The 22,956-nt window shown below is 34.3% G+C and overlaps 1 protein-coding gene across 5 annotated transcripts in view; it reads left to right on the forward strand.

The window, feature by feature from the left end:
* The window catches only part of CPS1 (carbamoyl-phosphate synthase 1), a 201,593-nt gene that overhangs the window by 60,121 nt on the left and 118,516 nt on the right, over positions 1-22,956 (forward strand). For all 5 annotated transcript variants that reach the window (XM_063790722.1, XM_063790723.1, XM_063790724.1 and 2 more), the window contains one exon: positions 19,048-19,191. In XM_063790722.1, the coding sequence (XP_063646792.1) occupies positions 19,048-19,191 (144 nt within the window). The remainder of the gene's footprint in view (positions 1-19,047; positions 19,192-22,956) is intronic.

Here is a 22,956-nt window from a genome sequence, read left to right on the forward strand (position 1 = left end):
ACTGACATACCCGAATGCTTTCTAGGTGTTACAGGTGTACTGTTCAAGTGCTGTTTAATTGCAGTCTTAATCAAATATGATAGCCTGATTCCAAGGTGAATGTCTTATACCATTGATTTGTAGTAAGTCGCCACATTTCTTTGAACAGTGTGCCATTTTATATGAGAATTATAAAACAGCAATGATTATTTTAGGATCAGAGATGTTGTGATTCATCAGGTACTGTTGATGGAGGATGCATTTGTGCTTAGTCTGGCCTTGCGCAGAGACTCGAGTAATTTGTTATCCTACAAGACATGTGCTGTTTCCTCTTCCATACTACTCCCCAGTGCTACTAATATTTTAAGGCTAAAGAACAACACTGTATTAGATAGAACTACAGGCTATATATAATGTTAAATATATGTATTTGTATATATGTGTATATCCTCTGCTATACAGATCAGGTATCATGCTAAAACCATATAACTCTTAACTGCATTTTTCTGGTAATTAGCAATGGATTATCTTCCCAAAAAATATGGGTTCTTCAATCCTCCTGGTCTTGGGGAGCACAGAATGATTCATTATCTCTTCTACATTAGCCACTTTGTTTGTGGCAGGATTTGAAATAGGAATATAGGTTGTATAATTACTTAATGAAATTCAAAATTAATAAGATGCCATTTTCAGAGTTTTTTATGTTATTCTAATATGTTCTTCAAGTTTTAAAAGCCATTATAAACTTTATAAATTCCTATATTTCCTATTATAATAAAGTCTGTATCCTTATTTCTTTCAATATTTATGCAGATACATACGTAATTATAGTGCCACATTTGAAATATCCTACTTTTGTATATTACAGATTGCATGAAATAGCCCAGAATGGAGGTTCAATTGATCTTTAAGAGAACTCAGGAGAACTGAATTTTGTATTAGCTAAACTTATTTAATATATTAAAATGATATACTTATACATTTTAATTTTAATCCTTTACTTCATTTTCTTTTTTAAATAGAAATTATCTTGTCTACAATAGCAATTTCTGTATTGGTGTTTTCTCAGGTAATGACATTGATCCCTATTTAATTACTATTGCATAATTAAAAATCAGCCCTTTGACATCAGTGGGGATGGTAGGGCTACAGTGTACAACTTATTAACTTTCAAATTATCCAAAACATTTACTTGCATTTTGTTATAATTTCTGTATGATAAGCATATTGGAGATAAAGTAGAAAATAAATATTATATATTATCGTACTTTTAGATGACCAATTTTAGCTTCATATATTTTATCGAGTTTCAGTAACATGAGCAGTGTATTGCTTTGTTCGCCATGTGAAAAAATTAAAACATTACAAATAAGTTTAAGATCTTCCTATGGGAAAAAATAATTTCCTCTATCAGAGGAAAAATTTATTACTATTATGATAATACCCCTTCAGACCTTTTTCTAGTCACTTACAGATAAAAATTGTAGTACTGGTTGGTACATAGTGTGTTTTATTAATGTTTTACTGCGTATATTGTTGTATAAATTGCTTTCCGCACTCATTGGCATGCCTTAGAATTCTTTTTATTTAGGCTTCATGACTAATTTGTAGTGGAACCTCAAGAAGATCACTTACATGCTTCACTTTCCACATATGTAAAATGGGAATAACAACAGAATCTGCCTCATAGTACTGCTGAAGGGTGACATGGGGAACACCTGTGAGGCATTCAGAACAGAGCCTGTCATGCAATAAATGCCGTGTCAGTGTTTGCTCTTATTCTCAGTATACAGAGATCTGCTTTGATCTTTTCATCTGCTGCAAAATATTCCACAAATTGGCATATTGTGTTTTGTAATAATCTCTATTGATTATTTTCAAGCAAGATTTGGAATTATCCGCAGTAGTTTCAAATGTACAAAAAGGTACCTTATTTTACTTATTTTTTAAATAACTGATCTGATCTACGAGTCTAATCTGGTAAGTTTTGTCTTGAGTCCAGTGCTGCAGTCCAATACTCCATTTAGGTAACCCTGTCCTTGCTTGGTCAATTTGTTCCACTTTTCCAAGTTTGACCTGCTTACCCTATTCCTCTTCAAGAGGGCATCTGGTTGTTTAGTTTACATGATTTAGTGGTGCAGAAGGAAAGGGTAATCAGATTGATGTATCCTCTGAGTCCTCCTTGATATCTGCAGAGCAGCTGAGCTGGTCTGCTCTCTGTGCTGGTGACATCTGCTCTTTGGGGCATTAGGGGGTCTGGTCATTTGTCCCTTGTCTGTTATGATCTACCTGCAGTGGTTTTCTACCTTGTCCCCAGGCTTCTTAATTCTTCCTGTACTCTCAGAACCTCTGTGTTGTCACAACGAGACTTGGGTTATTTTGGGTCCCCAGTTTCCAGGCCCTGAATGCCATGGGCTCTGTCTCAGGAATAGGTATCTGCTGGCCTGCTGCTGTCATTTCTACTACATTACTCCTTTACTGCCTTAAAGAGTGGTCCTGGATCATGGGTTGAAAGTGGAAGTGGAAATAAAGGACGCTGATGTGACGTCTGTGTTTCCATTCTTCTTCCTACCACTTCACCAGATGTGAAAAATTCATATAATCTGAATCCTCTAGTTTGAGTTATGATAAGTTAAAGCAGTTTAAGAATTTAACGAACTCCCCTCTCCCTGATTAAATCTACTTGTTAGCACTGTGTTCTTACTGCAAATCCCATTGCCTTGCCAGAAGATAAATATTAACTTTTTCTTTCTCTTTGCCTTCCTGTTGTAATAATTCCAAACCACCCGAAAGAAATAGGTGAGTTTGTGGAGAAGGTCAGTAAAATAATTTCAAAAGGGAAAAGAACATTCATGCATTTAAATATTATTCCCACTGGTTCATTTATGCTGCAATGAACATCTATATATCTATGTATGTATCTATCATTTTGTGCACATGTTTTAGTATTTCTCTGAGTTTCATCCTGAAAAAATGTAATTGCTGTAAGGTATGCACATTTTACATTTCACTGTATAATGACAGATCATGCTACAAAGTGACTAGACCAATTTATACTCTTGCTATGAGTCACTGAGAGAATTCTTTACTAACACCAGATATTTTGCGTAACTTATTCTGTTTAAATTCTATCAGCAAACCTCCATAGTAGGTGTATTCCCATTTTGTATATGAAGAAACTGAGGTTCAGAGTTAAAGCAACTTGTTCAAGGTCACACAAATTGTAAGTGGGTAATTTCGGAACTTTTTAAAATAAAACATAGAAGCCTACTATCTTATTGTTCCATTCTAGAAATATGTCTGTGTTTATAATATCGACTACTTTGTATTATTTTAAACTTTATAATATTGACTACTATTATTTTCTTCACATCCTAGTTAAGAATCTAGGATAAAATGGAAAACGATATCACGAAATGGAAAAACAATGCTATTCCTTAGTTAGCTTAGTTTAAACACCTATTTAATGGTCAAGGGCAAGTAGTTGACCTCCCATCTTTTTGACTCACAGTCATTAGTTACACAAGAAAAGCAGAACAAAACCCAGCTGGATGGAGGGGTGGATATGCAAGTAGCTTTCATACTAGGAATTGTGAAGCCTGAGGCATAGCCCCAAGACTCAGATCATCGGGAGTGCACTCTGTCCAGAGGGACAAATGTTCAGAGTCTGCATCACCTAATATTACAAGCATCTTTATTGAGACTGATAGAAGTGAATTTCTCAGGTCAGAAAACAGAAGAGCTCTTTTAGCTGAGTTGTGATATTTAAAAGTCTCTCATTTTGAATTTCTTGCCTGGCCAATCAAACTGTCCTCCCAGAACAAATTGTTGGATAATGAAATGCATATACTGTAGCTTGAGAGCGCTGTCCCATTTGCAGCACTGGCTTCAGCCTGAGGCACATCTCTGGCTGCTCCTTTCTATCTATAAGTTAAAGCAATGGCCTCAGCAAGCAGTACACTCTGTACAGCAGCTGCAACTCGTTATCGGCTTTGTCCAGAATAACAAACAGAACAAACACATTTTGCAAGGGCTTTTACCCCTCTTATGTAGAGAAGGAGGAATTAAGCAATCAGTGAAATGCTGATTGATCAGTTGTGCTGACTAAGAGAAGTCCAAGGCCACATTAGTACTATTAAGCCCTAAAAAACAAAGCAAAAAGAAAATGTTCTTAGAACTTTATTTAAACCAGTATTTCTGTGATGTGAAGTACATTTCCCCCAAAGGGAAAAATGGGAAAATATTTGCATTTAACTTAATACACTTTACTCATCCAGACTGCTTTGTAATGTAATGATGGTTAAGTATTTTTACAAAGATAATTCATGTTTTTTGGCAGATTTTGGTTGATCATGGAGTACCAGGGTTGTGTGAACCAAAGGTGTGATGCAGAGCAGCTTTAGTAAACCATCCCATTCCTATGCCACCCGTTTGATTTCAGTACCAACTGCTGTGGCCACATCTAGATCACTCTTAACCAGAAACTGTGCCACCTTCAAAATTCCAGCATCCTTTTCCCCTCCTCCCTTATTTTTTGATCTCATATACTCAAGTATTCCTAGTGTAACAATTCTTTGAGCATTCTTTCTTATCTAGCTTAAAATCTAGGGTCTACCGTTATAATCATTCCTTTCAAGATAACCTTAACTTCCACACCCCAATTTCTAACTGGCCTGGCAAAACTCAGACCTTTAGTGCAAAATCCTCCATCTCTATGCCTGAGCCCTTGTATTTGAGAATGGCTGAAGAAAACCATGTGCATGGACATTCTGATGTCACTATAAATTCATGGTCACAGATCTCATATGGGAGCCCAAGACTACTGGCTTTCCTGCTGTGGTTGTCTAATGACAGCATGATCTTACTCTTCAGATATTAGTTTAAACTCTCCAACCTTCAATTGAAAAGTCTACATCTTACTTTATTAGAAAGTAGAAACAATCAAGGGTTATGCTCCCATTTTCACACTACCAAGTAAACAAACCTTCAGTAAGAGAAGATATATTTCCTATATCTCCTCCTACCCTCCTGTTAAAAGGGTGCAAACGTCCCCCCTCCTGACAAAAACCAATCCTTCTTCATGCTCTTTAGATGCTGTGTTGTCTCTCTTTCTCAAAGTCTTCATTTTTTGGCTATACTCTTTCTCTCATGCAAATTTATCTCTCTTTTTCAGGTAGAGCAGGCTCAGCAGCCTACAAACGTGTCTTGGGCACCTTTCATCAAAAAATAAAAAACATAAAAACAACAAACGAAACCCTTCTTGGCTCCACATTCTCATCCAGTTTCTATTCTTTCACTTAGCTGCTTTTCTTCTCATGTTTTGTCTATTTTTTAACATCCTAGTCACTGTCTGATCTACTTCAGTTTGACTTCTACCTCCATCACTTGAGTAAATTCAATACATGGTTTCAAGTATATTCTAGCCTTAGCCTGATCCACAGGGAAGGTTCTGGACCACAAGCAACATGGCAGAGTTGTTCACTCTTGAGGTAAAGGAGTTTGGCATCTCATGCCCCTATAATGGATTAAAGAAACACTCCTTAATCGGGGTTAGTCCCTGGGAAAGGTTTTAGGTGTGAGCAATTAGCAACCATCACCCACAGTGGCTGGGAGAGGGGGGCACTAGCCCAATAAAGAGGATCTAAGTAGTGCACCCAAACAGGTCTACCACAGTTAGCTTCCTATGTGGGCTCACGTTGCATGCAGTGCATCTCTATATAGCAATTAATCTTTCTCATATTAATAAAATAATTTCACTTTCCATGTTAAAATCCTTCAGTGACTTCCTATTGCACTATAAATGGCAAATCAATATGTTAACATGCCCTGCCAACACCTACAGGGTCTGGGGTCTGATTGCCTTTCAGATCTCTCCTGATAATCTTCCCTGCTTGGTTCAATATCCTTCTGTTTCACCAATCAGTTCCTGGAAGATATCATCAATTTCCAGCTCAAAGCCTTCACATATGATGTTCCTTCTGGCTGGGGTGCTTTTCCTCCCACATGACCCATTTAATTAATATGTATCATTCACATCTCAGTTTCCTCGGACTGTTTTAAGCATCCAATCTAAATTTTGTTCTCCACTATTATTTTCTAGCAAAACAGCCTACTTTATTCCTGCAGAGTTTGTAATCATATATTGTAATAAAATTTGTAATTGTATATTGTGAGATTGATTACTAAGCTGTCTTAATATACTGAAAGCTCCAATTCATTTATATTTCTTTAGCATCTCCCATGAGGTATCATGAGGTTTGGGACCATGTCCTTTCATTTCACCATTGCCTAATGGGGTATCTGGTATGTAATAAAAGATACTCAACTTGTTGAATGAATAAATAAATGCATAAATGATGAATAAATTAGATACACAAAATTAGGAGGTCAAGAAAGAATCACTTCCCCCCCTCCGGCAAGTTATTCCTTAACAATTCTCCTAGGGCTATCAGCACTGGGACATGAGAGGTTTAATCAAATTTGTGTTCCTTTGGTGCTCTCTTCTGGGATCATAGGGCTTGATGGATATTCTCTCATTAACTCATACACATCCCTGCCATTTTTGTGGCACTGATTTGCGCAGTTTTTAGAGAAACTGGGAAATAGGAAGATTAATAGACTTGGCTGAGGATAGAATGAGGTTATGACAGAGCCAGGGATAGAGTGTGCTTCTACTTATTGACTAGCTTAGCATGCTGCACACTTGTTAGCAGTTAAAGAAAACACATTGGGAATCAGTTCATGTCAGTAGGTACGTAATCCTGGAAACTTCCTTCTGAAATGTATTACTATAAATATTCTTTCTCTGCACACAGCTCATTTGATGCACACAGCTCATTCTTTCTCTGCACACAGTACATCTTTAGGCCAAGAGCTCTTCTTGATGATTAATCCTACTCAATTTTCTTATGAGAAAATGATGCACACAAAGGTTAAATAACTCAGCCACTGTAATAGAATGAATTCATGTCAAACCTCAGCTCTGAGGCTTCTAGTTGACCTGTACAAACATGTAGCTGTTTTCCATCTTCATTTCAAGAATGTTTTATATATTTAATATTAAAACTCCTAATTCTGCTTGTTGCTGAGCTTAACTCTATATTATATTTATATATGTAAATATTACTTGAAATAGTTTTAAAGCCACAGATTATTTTCAACTGGATTTAATTAGAATTTTCCTCGTACTAGTTTGAGAGGGTAGCTATTCCTTGACAATCTTTTTCTTCAGGCTGAAATATAAATGCAGATAAAATTTGGAGCAGAATTCTGCCAGTTAATTTAAACTGGGGTATGGAATTCTGAAGTATAATATAATAGGTATGTAAAAATGGTTGTTATATTTAGTCTTAAAGTTTAAGATATTTAGGGAATGTATTTACTGAGGAAATATGTTGACTTTGAGAATTTCTTTATGGAGTTGAAGTGCCTAGTACATTTTTTTTTTCTCCTCATACTAATTCTAAGTCAGGTGGTCCAACAAGGCCTCTCATCCTATTGGTATTACAGTATGACCTGTCTCCTGAACTTTGAAGCCATTTCTTTTCTTCAGAGGAGATAAGAAAATGTGTCTTATCTTAAGTCTGGAAGAAACACGGAGCCCAGTATCAAGGTAGTGGAGTAGTTCTTTTCCCAGACGTAGCACAGGGTTTTTCAAGCCTGAAGAAAAAGATTAATCTCCTTAAAACAAAGCTTTGTTGACTTGGGTCTGGTCATGGCAATCCTGTTTCCAGCCATCCTGTGTATAAGCTCTAACGGTCAGAAGTTTGTTTGCTTTGATTTTGATGTGGCTCATCTTTTCTTAGCTGCTCATATTCAAGATTTGGAAAAGAAGGAACGGTGGTGAGCTGAGCAATTAATTGGATTCTGATAAGGAGTTCTGGAGAAATTTTATTATTCCTGAGTTTTAAACCCGTGTAACTTTAATATAACTTTGGTATGAGCCTTTACATTTTTTCTCTGTGTTTTTGTAATTATATTGTGGCATTCTTATTGGGTGTGGTAGTAGCAATAAATTATAAATGTATGAATTTATACATTATGGATTTATAATTTCATAAGTTTTTGAGATTTTAAGACTTACTATTTTTTACATGATGCCTTATGTATTTATAGCATTTAATATTAATCTAAATTCATTTTGAGATATATTTTATCATGCTTTTATCTTTTATATGTTATTAGAAAGCACTTGGTATTTTAAAAATATATATTAATGTGAGATTTCACAATTTATACCTTGTCTTTGTAGTCACATGCATAGAGGATATTTACAATTTTACTCAAGTTAATTTGCTCAGTGTTGATCATCAGACCTTTTAGCCAGTATTGGCTGGGAAAAAAAGTGTAATTCTTTTTGTTCTCTTGAGAATTTTTTGGATCTAAAGTGATTCCTAGGGTGTGGGTCAACTCCTATGATATGAAAGATGACATGGAGGTTTTTTATTTTGTGAAGTGCATTAATAGGTGATCACATTTCATCCTGGGAGAGCTGCTGGAGAGGAATATCGATTTAGCCTGTTATGGTTGAGTCTTTGGGGTCTTGAGCTTCTTAGATTTTTAGTTCTTTTTGTTATTCTTTATTGTTCAATCTTGAGAGTAGAAAATACACATTTTTGTCCACTTCTAAGAATAAAACTGAAAGGCTTCTTAAGAGGGAGCTTTTGAGGGACAAGTCTGTGTTCCAGACTTATTTTTATTCTCGGATCTAGCACCATGCTTGGCATGTAAAAGGGCTTTAATAAGTATTTATAGAAGGAATTGAAGAATTAATTATTACTTATGGACTATGAGAGGTCGTGGTTGTTACTCTTTCTAATTTGTCGATATTAAACAGAGACAGTGAAGATACTAATTTAGATCACACAATGTGAATGAAGCAAACAAAAGCCTAAAGCTTTAGAAAAATGAATATATTATATTTTTAACTTCGCACTGTAGTTAAGCAGTGTGGAGCTATTTAATGATTTCAACCAGGAAGATATTAATGTGTGAAATAAGAGTATGTGGACAGTATATTAATTGTATGATACAAACAAGATATACATACATAAAGTTCATTAAAAGAGTATGATTTCATATGGCTTTGAAGGATTGATAGGATATAGACAAATTGATAAAATTGATCTAACCAATATTTAACTTTAGGTTTCTTCATCAGATAAAATATTGCATCATTTTATGTTGGCTAAGTGATTTGCAGTCTATTTCAATTAATTATTCTTTATAGTTTTTCTCTGTCAATGCCATTTAATAAAGAGAAAACTTCAGCAGACAGAAGTTATATGATCTTTGGCACTATTGGCTGTGTGTTAAGCCACAGTAAGGTTCAGTTACGTATTTTATTGTTTTATAATCACACATTTCTCCTTTGATTCATTTCTTATCTACACCCCTTCTTTCACATCCTAAATATTTTCTTTGGATAAATGTGTAGGGCAAGATGAAGAAAAGAAGAGAAAAAAGTAGTCAGAGATTGGGAGTACTGAAACGCTTTGGAGTCCAGCCAGCTGCCATCACTGAGGTGGTGAAAGAACACCGTAGTATAACTGGATGGCCCTGGTCCCTGCCAGGAGTCAGGATGGACTTTCAGTGTTGAAGAGCCATCTTGGCCTGTTACTAGCGCTGCCCCACACCATTGTGTTTGCCTGAGAGCTGAGCCAAAGAATTTACATATGTATGAGCCAAGGTCTGAAAATAGAAGTTAAAAAAATGGTGCTAAATTGACATATTTGCTATTTTATTTTTTTGGTCAGTTAATATGATAAACTTTTATTTAAATGTAAACATTATTTTAAAAAGCACTTTGTTTTAAATAACTGATTTTCATTGAAATTAATTCTGGCTTCTAAGCAGAGTTAGCTACAAAGACAATTTGTAAAAATGCAGAAAATTCAGAGTTTAACTTGGAGTTGTTTAAAGTTTATTTTCATATTTGAGTCTGATATTTCAGTTCACTGTAATATTTCAATTTATTTAAAATATTATCAAGACAAGTATTGGGTTACCTTCACAATATTTTTTTCATTTTTCTTACCCCGTATATTAAAAATGAACAAAAATGAAAGAATTATATAGTCTAGTGGATGGCAATTCTCTTGGTACAGTACTCACAGGATGTCAGAAGTGCTTTGATTTGCATGCAAATAGAAACTGCATTCCTAAAAGACCCTTAATTGAAGATATTAATAATTTTCATTAGGTTTTATGTCTTTTAACCTTATCATATGGATAGAAAAGTAAAAGATGTGTTTAATAAAATGTCTTTTACTTATTTTTATTTGTCATTTATTTAAAGGTTTATCAGTGAATCTGTTTACCTGGAAAATGTGCAATTCTATTTGCAAATTTGGAGCACTACATGTATTTAAGAGAATCCTTAGTTTGTGTTGGGAGTGGCAATATTTTATAACTGGGCCTTCATATTCCTATGTTACAGCCCTGGTCCCTGAAAGTCCTACAGCTATCTTTGTTTCAAGTGTGTATGTGTTATAATAAGATAAGTGTTAATTAGTTAATCAAGTACTAATTAACCTTTTTAATTTATAGAAAAACAGACATTTATGGACAAGTAAATTTTTGGGGTCAAAGTCTTTAATAATTTGAAGAATGCAGTTATTTTTAGCACAAATATTCTAATGTGAAAAGAATTTCTTTTTCTGAGTTATATATTTTTATGCCATTCAGAGTCACTAATATAGTACTAATAATACTTTTTCTGTTGTGTACCTTTGTTTCTCTCATTTGTCTTACATTTTATGTCTAATCCTCATTTCACAAAATTTCTATCATTACTGCTTGACCTCGACTTCTAACATGGCAATTAATTTTTATACACAAATTTTTGAAATCTTGACAGAGTTTTTAACTTCCTCATACCGAGTTCTTTGCTTTTTTAGTTTACAAGATGTTCAAGAATGCTCTTTTGAAATAATCAATTACCTAATGCAAGATAAATTAGCAACAACATTACATATTTTTCTTACTATCAACTGAGAATGATCTTGATAGGGGCAAGTATAGGTTAAAAATAAATGACATCAAAAAACAATACCAGAATAAAACATTTAATTCTTCAACACTCAAAGGCATGTCAGGTATTGAAATCCAAGTAGGCACTTTTGACTAATTGTTAGTAGTTTGTAGAATTCAAGGATTAGGGTTGGCTTCCTTTTGTCTTTCTTTCTCTTCTTCCTCCCCTTCTTCATCTCCTTCTTGTTCTTCTTTTTTTTCCCCTCTCCAGATCACTAATCTTCTCCAACAAATTTTTAGCCTATATAAAATAAAAAAAGGTACTCCTGCCCTGTGACTCAACTTACAAATCTACAAACCTGGAGGAAGAAATAGCTCTGTGATCCATTCCTGGGGAATTGCAATAAAGTTTTAGGGAAGATGGAACTTAATGTTTGTGAAAGCACGGGTCCGATTTCCGATTTCCAGGAGGGTGGAATGTATCTTCCTGAATCACATTCCGCTGAAAATAGGAGGCCATGGAAGAAATCAGGTTTAGTATAACAAATTTTCTACAAAAGGGGGTGGAGTAGGAATGTGCGTAGGTGACCTGTTCTCTACGTCATTCCAGTGTAAACTGCTGCCCCTTACACTTCACGAAGTCGGTAACTTCAAGACATGTTGCACCACATGCTTCTCTGTGATCCTCAAATATGTTTAATTTAAAGAGGGTCCAGTACTGTCCTGGCACATGATCTGGATTGCCATAGATAACCATCTACCTCACAGCTAGGGTTGCTCTTTAGAATCTTGCAAAATCATTTGTTTACTCTTGACAAAAGTTAAGAAAACAAGCCCATCAGAGTTGTTTGTTCTGTCAGCATGTTAGAAGATGGTTTTGTTGCAATGATAATCGTTGTGCAAAGAAGACTGATGATGATTTTTTTTTACATTTTCTTAACAGTATTTGCTATTTAGAATGAATGTTGTCTAATTATTTAGCCATTTTATTTTGTAAAATTTATGTTGTAGGCATATTTAGACCAAGTTATAAGAAAATGCTTCAGCCAAAATTAAGTGTTGAGTTTGATTTGTGTAATTGTTAGTTTCTTTACTAATTGTTCCATCATTTACACAATTATTTCTATTTGAAATGCAGTAATTGTTCAGAACTTATATTTCTATACTGATGTCTACTAACAGCTTTAGATCGAATATTAAATAACTCAAGAATAATGAGATGATCTTGGCTTACTTAGATATTTGGTTTTTGTATCTATAGAACAAAGGAATTAGAAAATAATTTTGAAGATTTCATCCAGCTATGTAAAACTATCTAGGGAATACATTTACTAGGTTTTCAATTTTCTACAAAACATCTTTCAGCAGAAAGCAATCCTGTTTCCTGATATACAATGTCTGATACATAGAAACTACTCAGTACATAATTCCTGAATTGATTATTCTTTTAGAAATCCTAGATTTGATTTCTGAACAATCATAAACATTTAATGGCATGAAATTACCCAGATTCCATGGTTCTGGAATACATAACTTCAAGCAATAAGATGCAAGATAGAAAAATATAAGACATTCTTTGCTATTTTAGGTAAGTCCAGCTGAATCAGTTAACCAGCTAGAAACGTGGCTCACAGATGAATTAGTTTTATTATTAGGTGGATTACTGAAAAATTAATAGCTTTATTTCCATATTACCTTATCATTTATTTAATATAAAACATAATAAACCAGAGAAGTTGTGGTTACTTTCTTCTGTCTCATTGTTCAGTTTTTACTGAAGTTATGTTTTACTGATTTTCACGAAATGCAAATATTTCTGAGCATCAGAAATCCAGCTTTTGCTACCTCCCACTCATGTATTCTTCCCATCAAATTGAATCTTAACCAGGTCACTCTTTCCTGTTCATTCCATGCTGTTGCCCCTGTTTTCTCCAGATATAATTGACATGCTCCAAGAGGATGAACATTGCCTAAGACTTGATTTCTGGTCTTGGCTTTGCAACTTACTAGCTGTGTGACCTTGAACAAGCTACTTAATTCTCTGAGACTCATCATTATTGTTTATAAAATAGGGATAGCATTAGCTTATTTCAAGAATTGCTTTTAAAATTAGCAAGGAAGGCATACCAATGCCTAGCTCAGGGGATCAACAAGTGGCAAGTACCTCAACTTTCAGGCAAGATCATACTTATCATCACTGGAGCCAATAAAACAGATTTATTTAAATACCCTATTTTCACTTACTGGCATAACAGCAAGTGGTGTACATATTTATATATCTCTCTATATAGATGCAGATAATATACTAATATATTGTGGTTATATCTTCCAATGTTTTAGTTTCTATTGAGGGGTCTTTCTTATTTATTACACAAGAATAATAATAATTATGTTTTTACTTTCAGGAAGATTGAAAGACTTTGCTTAGGACTCCTATGTGACATGATTTTAAATTTAATAGTTAGCTCATGGTCAAACTCCATTTTTAGAATTTTAATTTATTCAATATTTAGCTTTTTATGTGAACATTGAGTTTCTTTTCTTAAATTCCACTCTAAGTTCTGCTTTCTATATTGGGATTTTTAAATTACAGCTTAACATGATTAACTTTGGGCCTCTTGCTATGTTTTATAATTGCTATATATGCTTTTTGGCTTATTTCCATATAAATCAATCCTCTACAACTTTTATTTATTTACAGCCTGTTTTTCTTTCTCTTTTTGGACTAACTTACACGTGACCTCCCTTTGGGTGCACTTTGTGTTTGGCTATGTCTTCAATTTTCCAAAGTCACTGAATTCTGAATCAACTTTCTAAGGCATTTCCCACTGTTCTTCTCATTTCACAAATACACAAGAAACTTCGTGAATTCACTGGATAATCCACTCTGTCCTTTTACATTGGCAATAACTCATTTATATACATTCTTTAGCAAATGTGTATGCACATAACATTGGCCTAGAATATATACTCCATGCTCTTGAATTAACATCTAACATGTCTACTTGGTCTGGGAGTAGTGTCTTTTTTGAGCAGAAATTAGCATGACAAGATTTACTGTTTATAAATACATGCTCCTTGTACTGACTAACTTGTTCTCCTTAAGGTGTTTGCAAATGGGGTCTTATGAATGATAGCTTTTTTTTTGTTATTCTAGAATAAATCACATGTGCCCTGAGCTTTAATATGTGAAACCAATTTTACAAGGTCTCTTTTCCAGCTTCATTTTTCACCTTCTTTTGTATCACTCCAAACTTTATGTTATCAAATGTTAGATTGATAAGCATATTCATCATAATTTGTTCCTCACTTTCTATTCCTCAAAATGCCAGTTGGATCTTAATGAATAGGTTTTACTTGATTGGATTTCCAAGGATATCTGGTTAGTTTGAACCCTCATCATCTAACAACATGATATCTGTCTGTCATTATCAATCCTTGACATATTGGGAAGGTTTTCAAACAACTTTAAGTCTTCTTCCTGGCCAAACTTTGAGGAATCCTCCTACCAGCTTGTCCTAGTTTCTGTGATAGGAGAAAGTGTGTGCCTTTTACATGGGTACAATCCACACCACTTTCCCTCAGAGATGCCTTCTTCATCCATATCTTTAATTGTGACCGTGTTCCTTGTTATGATACTAAGGCTAATAAAAATCATAGAACTGAACCCAATTACTTCTACCTTTTATATTCTATTTGCACACATTTCTGGTCAAACACAAAACAGTAGAACTTTCTTCAGGGAGTTATTGCACCTCCTTTTCCTCTGAATTTGTTTGCTCTCCAGTCATACCTTACTCCTTGCTTTAATGTATCTCTTCAAAAATAGACTTTATAGAATTATTGATTGCCAGGTTTTTTTTTTCATGACTCCTAAGCATCCTTATTTCCTCTCATGCTTAACTGATGTAATTTTATTTGTTCCTGCTTAAATAATCATCACTGATCAGGCAGGAATTAAGCACACAGCAATCCATTCATTCAGTCATTTTTCCAGAAGCATCTCTTGCATGCTTGCTATGTTAGAGACTTTTTGATAGATGCACCAACTTCTTAGAGTTGTTTCTGATTCATTACTTAGGAACATTTCAAGAGGGCAGTTGGAAGTCTCTGTACCTTCAAAGGAATTACTAACACCCTTATTTTCTCTTCATTCCAAAACCTAAGACCTTTATTCTCTAAGACATCCTGTTCTCATTTTTTTTTTCAATCTGTAGCAGGTCTTCCCTTGCTTATGTCAGTGGACTGTTTAAATGAAGAGTGGACTGTTTGAGAAGTGGACTATTTAAATCTATATAGACACAGGCTGTCAGTGTTTCTTTATGTTTCCTTTAAAGACATTTTCATAATGATTAATATAAATGAGTTAATGGAAACAAAAATGTAAACAGTAGTTGATAAAAGAATAGTATCAATTAAAAACATACTGTGAAGTATTCAACTTCACCAGTGATTTAAAATAGAAATGAAAGCAAAATAATATTTTCTGCAGCAGAGCAAATAAAATGAAAGATAATACATAATGTTGGTGAGGACATTTTTAAAGGGACACCCATATATTGCACTGGCATGTAGGTGAGTACACTCTCTTTGGAGAGAAATTTGTAAATAGTAATCAAATATGGCAATATTGACATGCATTGTAGCAGCAATGAAAATGGAATATTTTGTAATCATTTCAAGTAAGGTTTTAAAAGAACTTTGTAATAACATCAAAATACATTTAACATAATATTGCCTCCAAAAAGCATTATGCAAGTCAATGGCAATTTTCAAAACTATGTTCTGAGCATTGACATAAATGCTAGAAGATAATACTTTAGTGTTAACAGAGATTATGTTTGTGTGGTGGGTTATTATCTATTATTCTGTATTTCCACATTTCTTTAAATATCAAATGAAAGTGAATACAACCTAGTACTTGACATTTTAACATTTTCAATACCAGATATGTCAATAAGGAATTCATAAAATAAAGTGCCCTGAGGGATTTCACAGGCTAAATGCTTCTATTTTTTAAAATGTATTAATAGAAAAGAAGATTAAATCTAAAAAAAAAAATTCATTTTATCAGAGAGTGACTCATAAGTTTAGAAAACCTTTGATTACCTGGCTCACAAAGAATATACTTCCAAGTACACAGGGCCCCCAGCCTGATGTGTGTGCCTGCATTCATGCCTGTCACTCTGCTCAGCTGTGTGCAGACAGCTTATATGAAGGAGGACTGTGTACAGGTGGTCAGAGAAGAAAAAAATGCTTGTTTTTTAAAATGTTTTGAAAAATAATCTGTCCTAAAAGTGTAACATTTCCACTAAATTTTTTCATGTCTGACTTTAACATTCCCTACCAACCAACTCTTATAGCCTCAACTCCTTTGATCTATCCTAATGTAAATTCCCTCACTAATGTGTAATATATTTTTTTCCAGTTTGGTTATAGATTTCAGTCTAGCCTGAACACTCAAGTATGAAACTAGCCACTATTTTATTTATTGGCTGTTCCAATCTCCATTGTGGAATTATAATGGATGGATTTTCCAAGTCTCTAATTCAGAATATTTAATCAAATTTTCCAAAATTTCTGCCTTCTCCTCCTTCATTCTGATGACTAAAGACATGGACCATAAAATATATATACATATATACATACATATATATATATATATATGTATATATATACACACACACACTGTAGTTTGCAAGTCTGCATCTGGGACCCTTTACTGATAAAAATGAAAGCCCATTAAAACTCTCATGCCCGCATTTCTCTCTAGACTTTAGAGTAGGAGAATTCTATCCTAGAATTGTTGACATTTCTATGGAAAAACATGTTTAATTCATCATGCTTTGTAGTCAGCTGCTATAAATGGTGATGAAGTCTTTTCCTTGGTCAAGCTCTGGACTCCTCAGTACTTCCACTGTCATATTTGATTAAAACATAAGTGATGAAGGGAGGAAATATATTATAGTATTCATTGTATGGGTACCTTAGGGTAATGGGACTATGACTGATTTAAATTTATTTTGCATCCTAAAAAGTTTCCATTAGTGGGTGCAGCGCACCAGCATGGCACATGTATACATATGTAACTAACCTGCACAATGTGCACATGTACCCTAAAACTTAAAGTATAATAATAAAAGAAAAAAAAAACTTAAAAAAAAAAGTTTCCATAATGAGGATTGAGTTTATATCGTTTTCTTAATTAAGGAAAGACAACCCTCACTACACACACACGCACACACACACATAAAAAGACAAGAGGTGAGATCAAGGCGTAAACTAGTATTGGACTAAGCCAGTAAGTACTGCTTCTCAGTCCTCGGTTCTCTAGGTTGGGAGTTTTCCTTTTGCTATTTTCATTCTCCTCCAATTCATTTTTCAATGATCTTCAACACAAATTTCGCCTTTATTTCTTGTTTAAAATACTTCCATGACTATTATGAATACTATTTATGGATGAAGGCTGAACATTTTAAGGCATACTAAGTCTCCCATGATATGGTACCTTTTCATTTTCCCATTCTATACCCTGCATCTAGGCTTTTAAAAAATATACCACATGACTTCATGCCTCTAGGCTATTGCTCATGCCATGGCATCCCTTCTGGGTTTTTTCCCCTCTTTATCTACTTGGTGAATTTGCATCCTTCAATATAACACAGCTCAACATAATTCTATGCTTAAACTTTACTGAAAATGCACAAGGAACTTCATCTTTCTTTCTTATTTTCCCCATTTTATTTATTTTCCCATTGCATTTGGGCAACTTTCATGGCACCAGTTATTTCATTAATTATTTGTATAAACTAGTATGAGCCTATTTTGTTTAGCTTTCTATCACCAGGAGCCATGAAGCACTTTGAAATCAAATAATGTTTGTACGTGAATATATTAAGTAAGCGTGAAGACTTAAATTAAACTTTGTTCCTCTTTTAAAAAATCCTTACCCCACCTCTAGCACTGATTCTATGTTATTGAAGCTTACAATCTTTATGTCATTTTATGTCATCTTTTCTGTTATGAGAAGACCTAGGTATGAGTCTATCGCCTTTATTCCTTGGCCTTCTTTGCAAGGGTATCAGAGAACACTGCTGCAGTACTTCCTGTTCTACATAGTCACGTGACTTAAGAGCATCTGCCAGCCAGTGAGGCCCCTTGAGAGCCTGGTTAAACATGGGACTGAAGGGTTAAGTGAATCACTTTTTATTCATGTTGAAATATGAATGCCGAAGTTTGGAAAATTTTATATATAACATTTTAATAACTAAAAAAACTTGACTTAGGAATAGTGCTTATATTAAAATCAGTGTTTGTCATTGTTTCATGAAGTTTTTACAAATCTAAGAGGCTTAAGAGGGATATAATAGTCCACTTTGCTTTAGTTGTGTTTTACTTGATATTACTGATTGCTTTAACTTTGAAACACAGAACAATGCTATAGTAAGAATGTAGTATACTACTCTATTAACCCCAAACATAATATAGATAGGTTTATTGTATATTTGTGGAGAAAAGTTTATTCTAACGTTCTTTTTACAAATAGTAAAAATGCTACTTGTAGGATGCTCTGATTTTTACTTTTTGTAAAAAGAATATTGTCTTTTTACCCCAACAGAAAATGGCAAACGTTCAGCTTTCTTTGGGAATCCAAAATCTCTTATGAGGCATATTAGGTATCACATGTGACATAAGCAAAAGCCTACGATCCTTAGCATGTTGGAAAGTTGCTACTCTTTAGAATAAGGTTGTCCATGATGTCTAGGTCATTCCATTCAGCTGCATAAGCAATTCCTTTGATGGATGGCTGGTTTTCTACAACCCCAGCATTATTTTAGCAGGAGAAGGTAGTATTTGATGTGTTGCAATTTGTGTTACATGCCCATGGAACATCTCTGGACATTACCTCAGGAGGAGGGGTTAAGAGAAGGGGGAGCTGTGGCTGAAGACATTTAATGGCAGAATGAATGGAAATTCAAAGATCGCTGTGCAGTCAGCCTTAAACACTCACTGCACCCCTCCCAGATTTCTTTTACATTAACTAAAAAGTCTTATCACACAATCTCATAAAATTTATGTAATTTCATTTAATTTTAGCCACAAATCATCTTCAAAATGACGAGGATTTTGACAGCTTTCAAAGTGGTGAGGACACTGAAGACTGGTTTTGGCTTTACCAATGTGACTGCACACCAAAAATGGAAATTTTCAAGACCTGGCATCAGGCTCCTTTCTGTCAAGGTAATACCCATATTGATTGTTTCTGATAAAATACCATGGGGTATAGTTTAGCAGTGAAGCAAAGGTGTCCCTTACGAAGCAAATACAGTTTTGAATGTAGCTCTAAAGTACTAATGTATTAATGTTTCCTTTACTGTGGAACCTACTGACTTAGCAAATGCGAATTTTTATCTTTTCTGAGTAACATGACAGTAATTTTTACCCAACATAAAGAATGATGACAATTCTTGTGAACATGTAAAATGTAAGTGCACTGCTTGGAAAAGAAACATCTTTTCTTTCATAGATAGCTTTCTGTGCCTAGATACTATTGCTTACAGTTTGGATTTAAAAAATGGAGCTGCTTATATGTGTGTGAGCCACATTATGGTACACAGTGTGTTAAGTTCTGTTCTATAAATAGGGCTTACTGAAAAGTTCTCTTTTGAAATATCATTTAAACATTTTAAAAATATAATTAGAAAATATGTGTTCTTGATATTTGCAGGTCATCATGTAGACGCTGCTTTAGCGTTTTCCTTTTCCTTCTGGCTGTTTTTTTGGGCAGGCCAAACTTATTATTTTCATTTTGTGGAGTAATACATAGAGGCAGACAGCAGCTGATAATTCTGTCCCTCCACAGGTATCTATAATTGAGAGGGCAAGCCCAGGAAAGAAACATTAATTGCCCTTCTTCCTGCCCCCCAGCATTGAATTATGAAATTCCTGTAGGAACTTCTGCTCCTTCCTGCAACTTTATGAAGACGTTCATTATCAGAGAAGCCTGAAATTACTCTATAGGAACTTTGCCAATGAAAATAATCTTTAGTGACTATAAGTTTAAGTAATTATATTAGCTTTGGATATATTGCTTCTTTAGCAGCAAAAGCTGTAAAATTTGAAATAGAAAAAACAAAAGAAAACCTCTGTCTGTTGATGTGAAAATGGGATCTCACAGTTTGGAGTGTTCTGCTTATACTTTGCATGCTTATTGAGTTGACTAAGCTTCTATTGTTTCAGTTGCTCAAGTCAGGATTCAGAGGGGTTTTGGTCCTGACACCTGCAAGGCCAAGGAATATTCATAGATTCTTGTGGCCGCCAGGGATAGGGATGGGAAAGGAATGGGAGTAAAAGAAAAGGAAGAGAGATGGAGACAGGGGGAGGGGAAGGGGAGAAGTGTGAGGGATGGGAGGGAGGGAGAGAGAGAGAGAAAGAGAGAGAAACTAGCTCAAGATCCCAGAAGAAAAGAGTAAATACATATAGTAGCCTTAGTGGTGTGTTAACAACTTCAGCCTTTAACATTGAGAAGATTCTAACAAGAGTATAGGAAATTACCATTTTAAATTAAGAAAACCAGAAAGGAAAATGTCTTTTATGTAGTTACATATTCCAATATATCCAAATTTACTCTTTTTAAATGGACATCATGTTTTAAAGATAGTTAAAATCATTAGGATGTAGTTACATAATGGCCATAAAGGGCACTGGGAGCAGTCACTAAAGGTTAGTGGCATTATATCTAGTTATAGACATTTTCTTGAATTTAGCTTAATTATAGCAAAAGAATGGGAAAGGAGAATGTTCTAAACTAACATCAAAGACATTGTAACTAGATGTAAACTATGAGAATTTATTGTTAGTAATACCTCAAGGTACTCATGTATCAGTTCAGAGAAAATCAATAGTAATGAAAGTTATCCCCTATGATTATATGTGCCATCTAATACTTCAAAGTTGGGTGACTTGGAATATCTTCTTCTCACTCTGTGAGAAGGTAGGTATGTAGGTAAGGATAGGTGCATCTTCATCAGACCCCAGAAACCATGAAATTGAGTGAGTACTTACTTAAAATGGCACAGATATGATTGAAATTAGAATCCAATTCTCCAAGATCACAATAAATGCTCCATACAACCACCACCACAATCACAACCACGACAAAATGGTCTAATTATGTGGATGGATTACTGTGAAAGCAGTTCTAGCTCATGGTGACAGATCTGTTTCAAGGGTCTGTCACAGTGCACAGCTAAGAATGACAAATTTGTAGGAGCACTAAGCCATCATTTCATGGTGTAAAAGCCATTACTCACACTCAATCATTACTGGCCAGAGTTTTGGAGGAATGCCAAGCACAAAAAATAGAAGTTCTTGAACTTCACAATAGTGAATTAAAATTCCATAGAACAGCCCAAGGGGACTTGTGTTATTATTCAGTTATTGTGAAATAGTCCTCTACCTACTTTTCTTCCTGCCTTCACTTTAAAAACTCAACTGTCTTAGAAAAATATATCCGAATTTACTATTTTTAGATGGACATCATATTTTAAAGATAGTTAAAATCATTAGGATGTAGTTACATAATGGTCAGTGAAGGGCACTGAGAACAGTCACTTTAAAGGTTAGTAGCATTATGTCCAGTTATAGATGGTAAATGGATTGGGAAAGACACCCTGTAGTCACATCTATAATCATTGCCCTGTAAATTGGGTTGCTTTTTCGACATATTTAGAGTTTTGCTTTTCCTCTCTCTTTGATGACAGAGACGGTGGGTTTGACGACAGCAATGACGCACTTATAATTTTATGTGGCCCTTCCCTGGGTATTTGTCAGTGGCTGATATTTGTAGAGTGCTTTGCCAATCGGCACAGTTGTATTTTACTTACAGGAAAGAGGAAAGAATTTCAAGGTGCTCTATATTTTAAAGAAAGTTGATATCAAGGGTATAAATGATCAACAACCATAAAATACTAAATACTAAAAAGTTTTAGATACCATAATCTTTTTCCATTAGTACTGAAAATGTTCAGCACTCATTATTACATTCAGCAGACTGTAACAGTATAATAGTGGGATATACTCCGGATTGGGCACAAAAAGATCTGGAATCTAACCCCTGTTATGCATTTCCTAATGCCCTGTTCTTGGACAAGTCACATATTCTCTGAACCTAAGTTTTGTCATCTGTATAGTGCAAATGATGACTGATTTACTCGACAAATTATGTGATTGTCACACATGAACAATTCTCAAAAATCTTTAAAGTTTTAAATTTAAACCATTAAACTGAATGTTTTAAAGCAAAAACTGGATATTTAAAAAAAAATTCCATTCTATACATTTTAGTAGAAGGACTTAGTAGAGGGTTAGATCAAAGAGTCCTTATGTTTTTTATGGACTACAAGTTGTTGCAATGACAAGGTATTTGATAAGAATTCTCAAATATTTATAATAATGATTTGTCCACCTTTGCCTTAATATTAAACATCTCTAAGAAGATATTTCTTATAATAAATCAGACTCAAGGAAAATGAAGCAAATAATCTTTTTTTTTTGGTATGGCAAATTTAATTCCAAAAGGCAGAATAGACACCATAATAACCTATTTCATTCATTCATTCATTCATTCATTTATTTTTTAATAAACACGGAACCTCTACCATGGGAGTATACAGGAAGAATGATAAATAGAAATAAGTGGATCATAAGAGTATAGTCTCTGATTTCAAGAAACTTACAGACTTCAGAATTCTGAGTTCACAAGTCTGGGAAAGTCATCAAAGCTAAATAGTTTTATTTTTACTTGCAAATGAATTTGGAAATCAAAAGTATTAAATTGTAAAGCTTAAGTTCCCTATGAATAGAAAAGTGTTCAATAAGTACTCCTTCTAACATTAATCCACTCATTTTTTAACAATGGTGACCTGTGTTATAATTAAGCTAGGAATCTAACAATCCAAGTGTCCTCTCTGATACTTCAGCTACGAATGAGCACTGGTAGTCATT

The sequence above is a fragment of the Pan troglodytes genome, chromosome 13, assembly GCF_028858775.2.
Source record: "Pan troglodytes isolate AG18354 chromosome 13, NHGRI_mPanTro3-v2.0_pri, whole genome shotgun sequence".
NCBI classification, from domain to species: Eukaryota; Metazoa; Chordata; class Mammalia; order Primates; family Hominidae; genus Pan; species Pan troglodytes.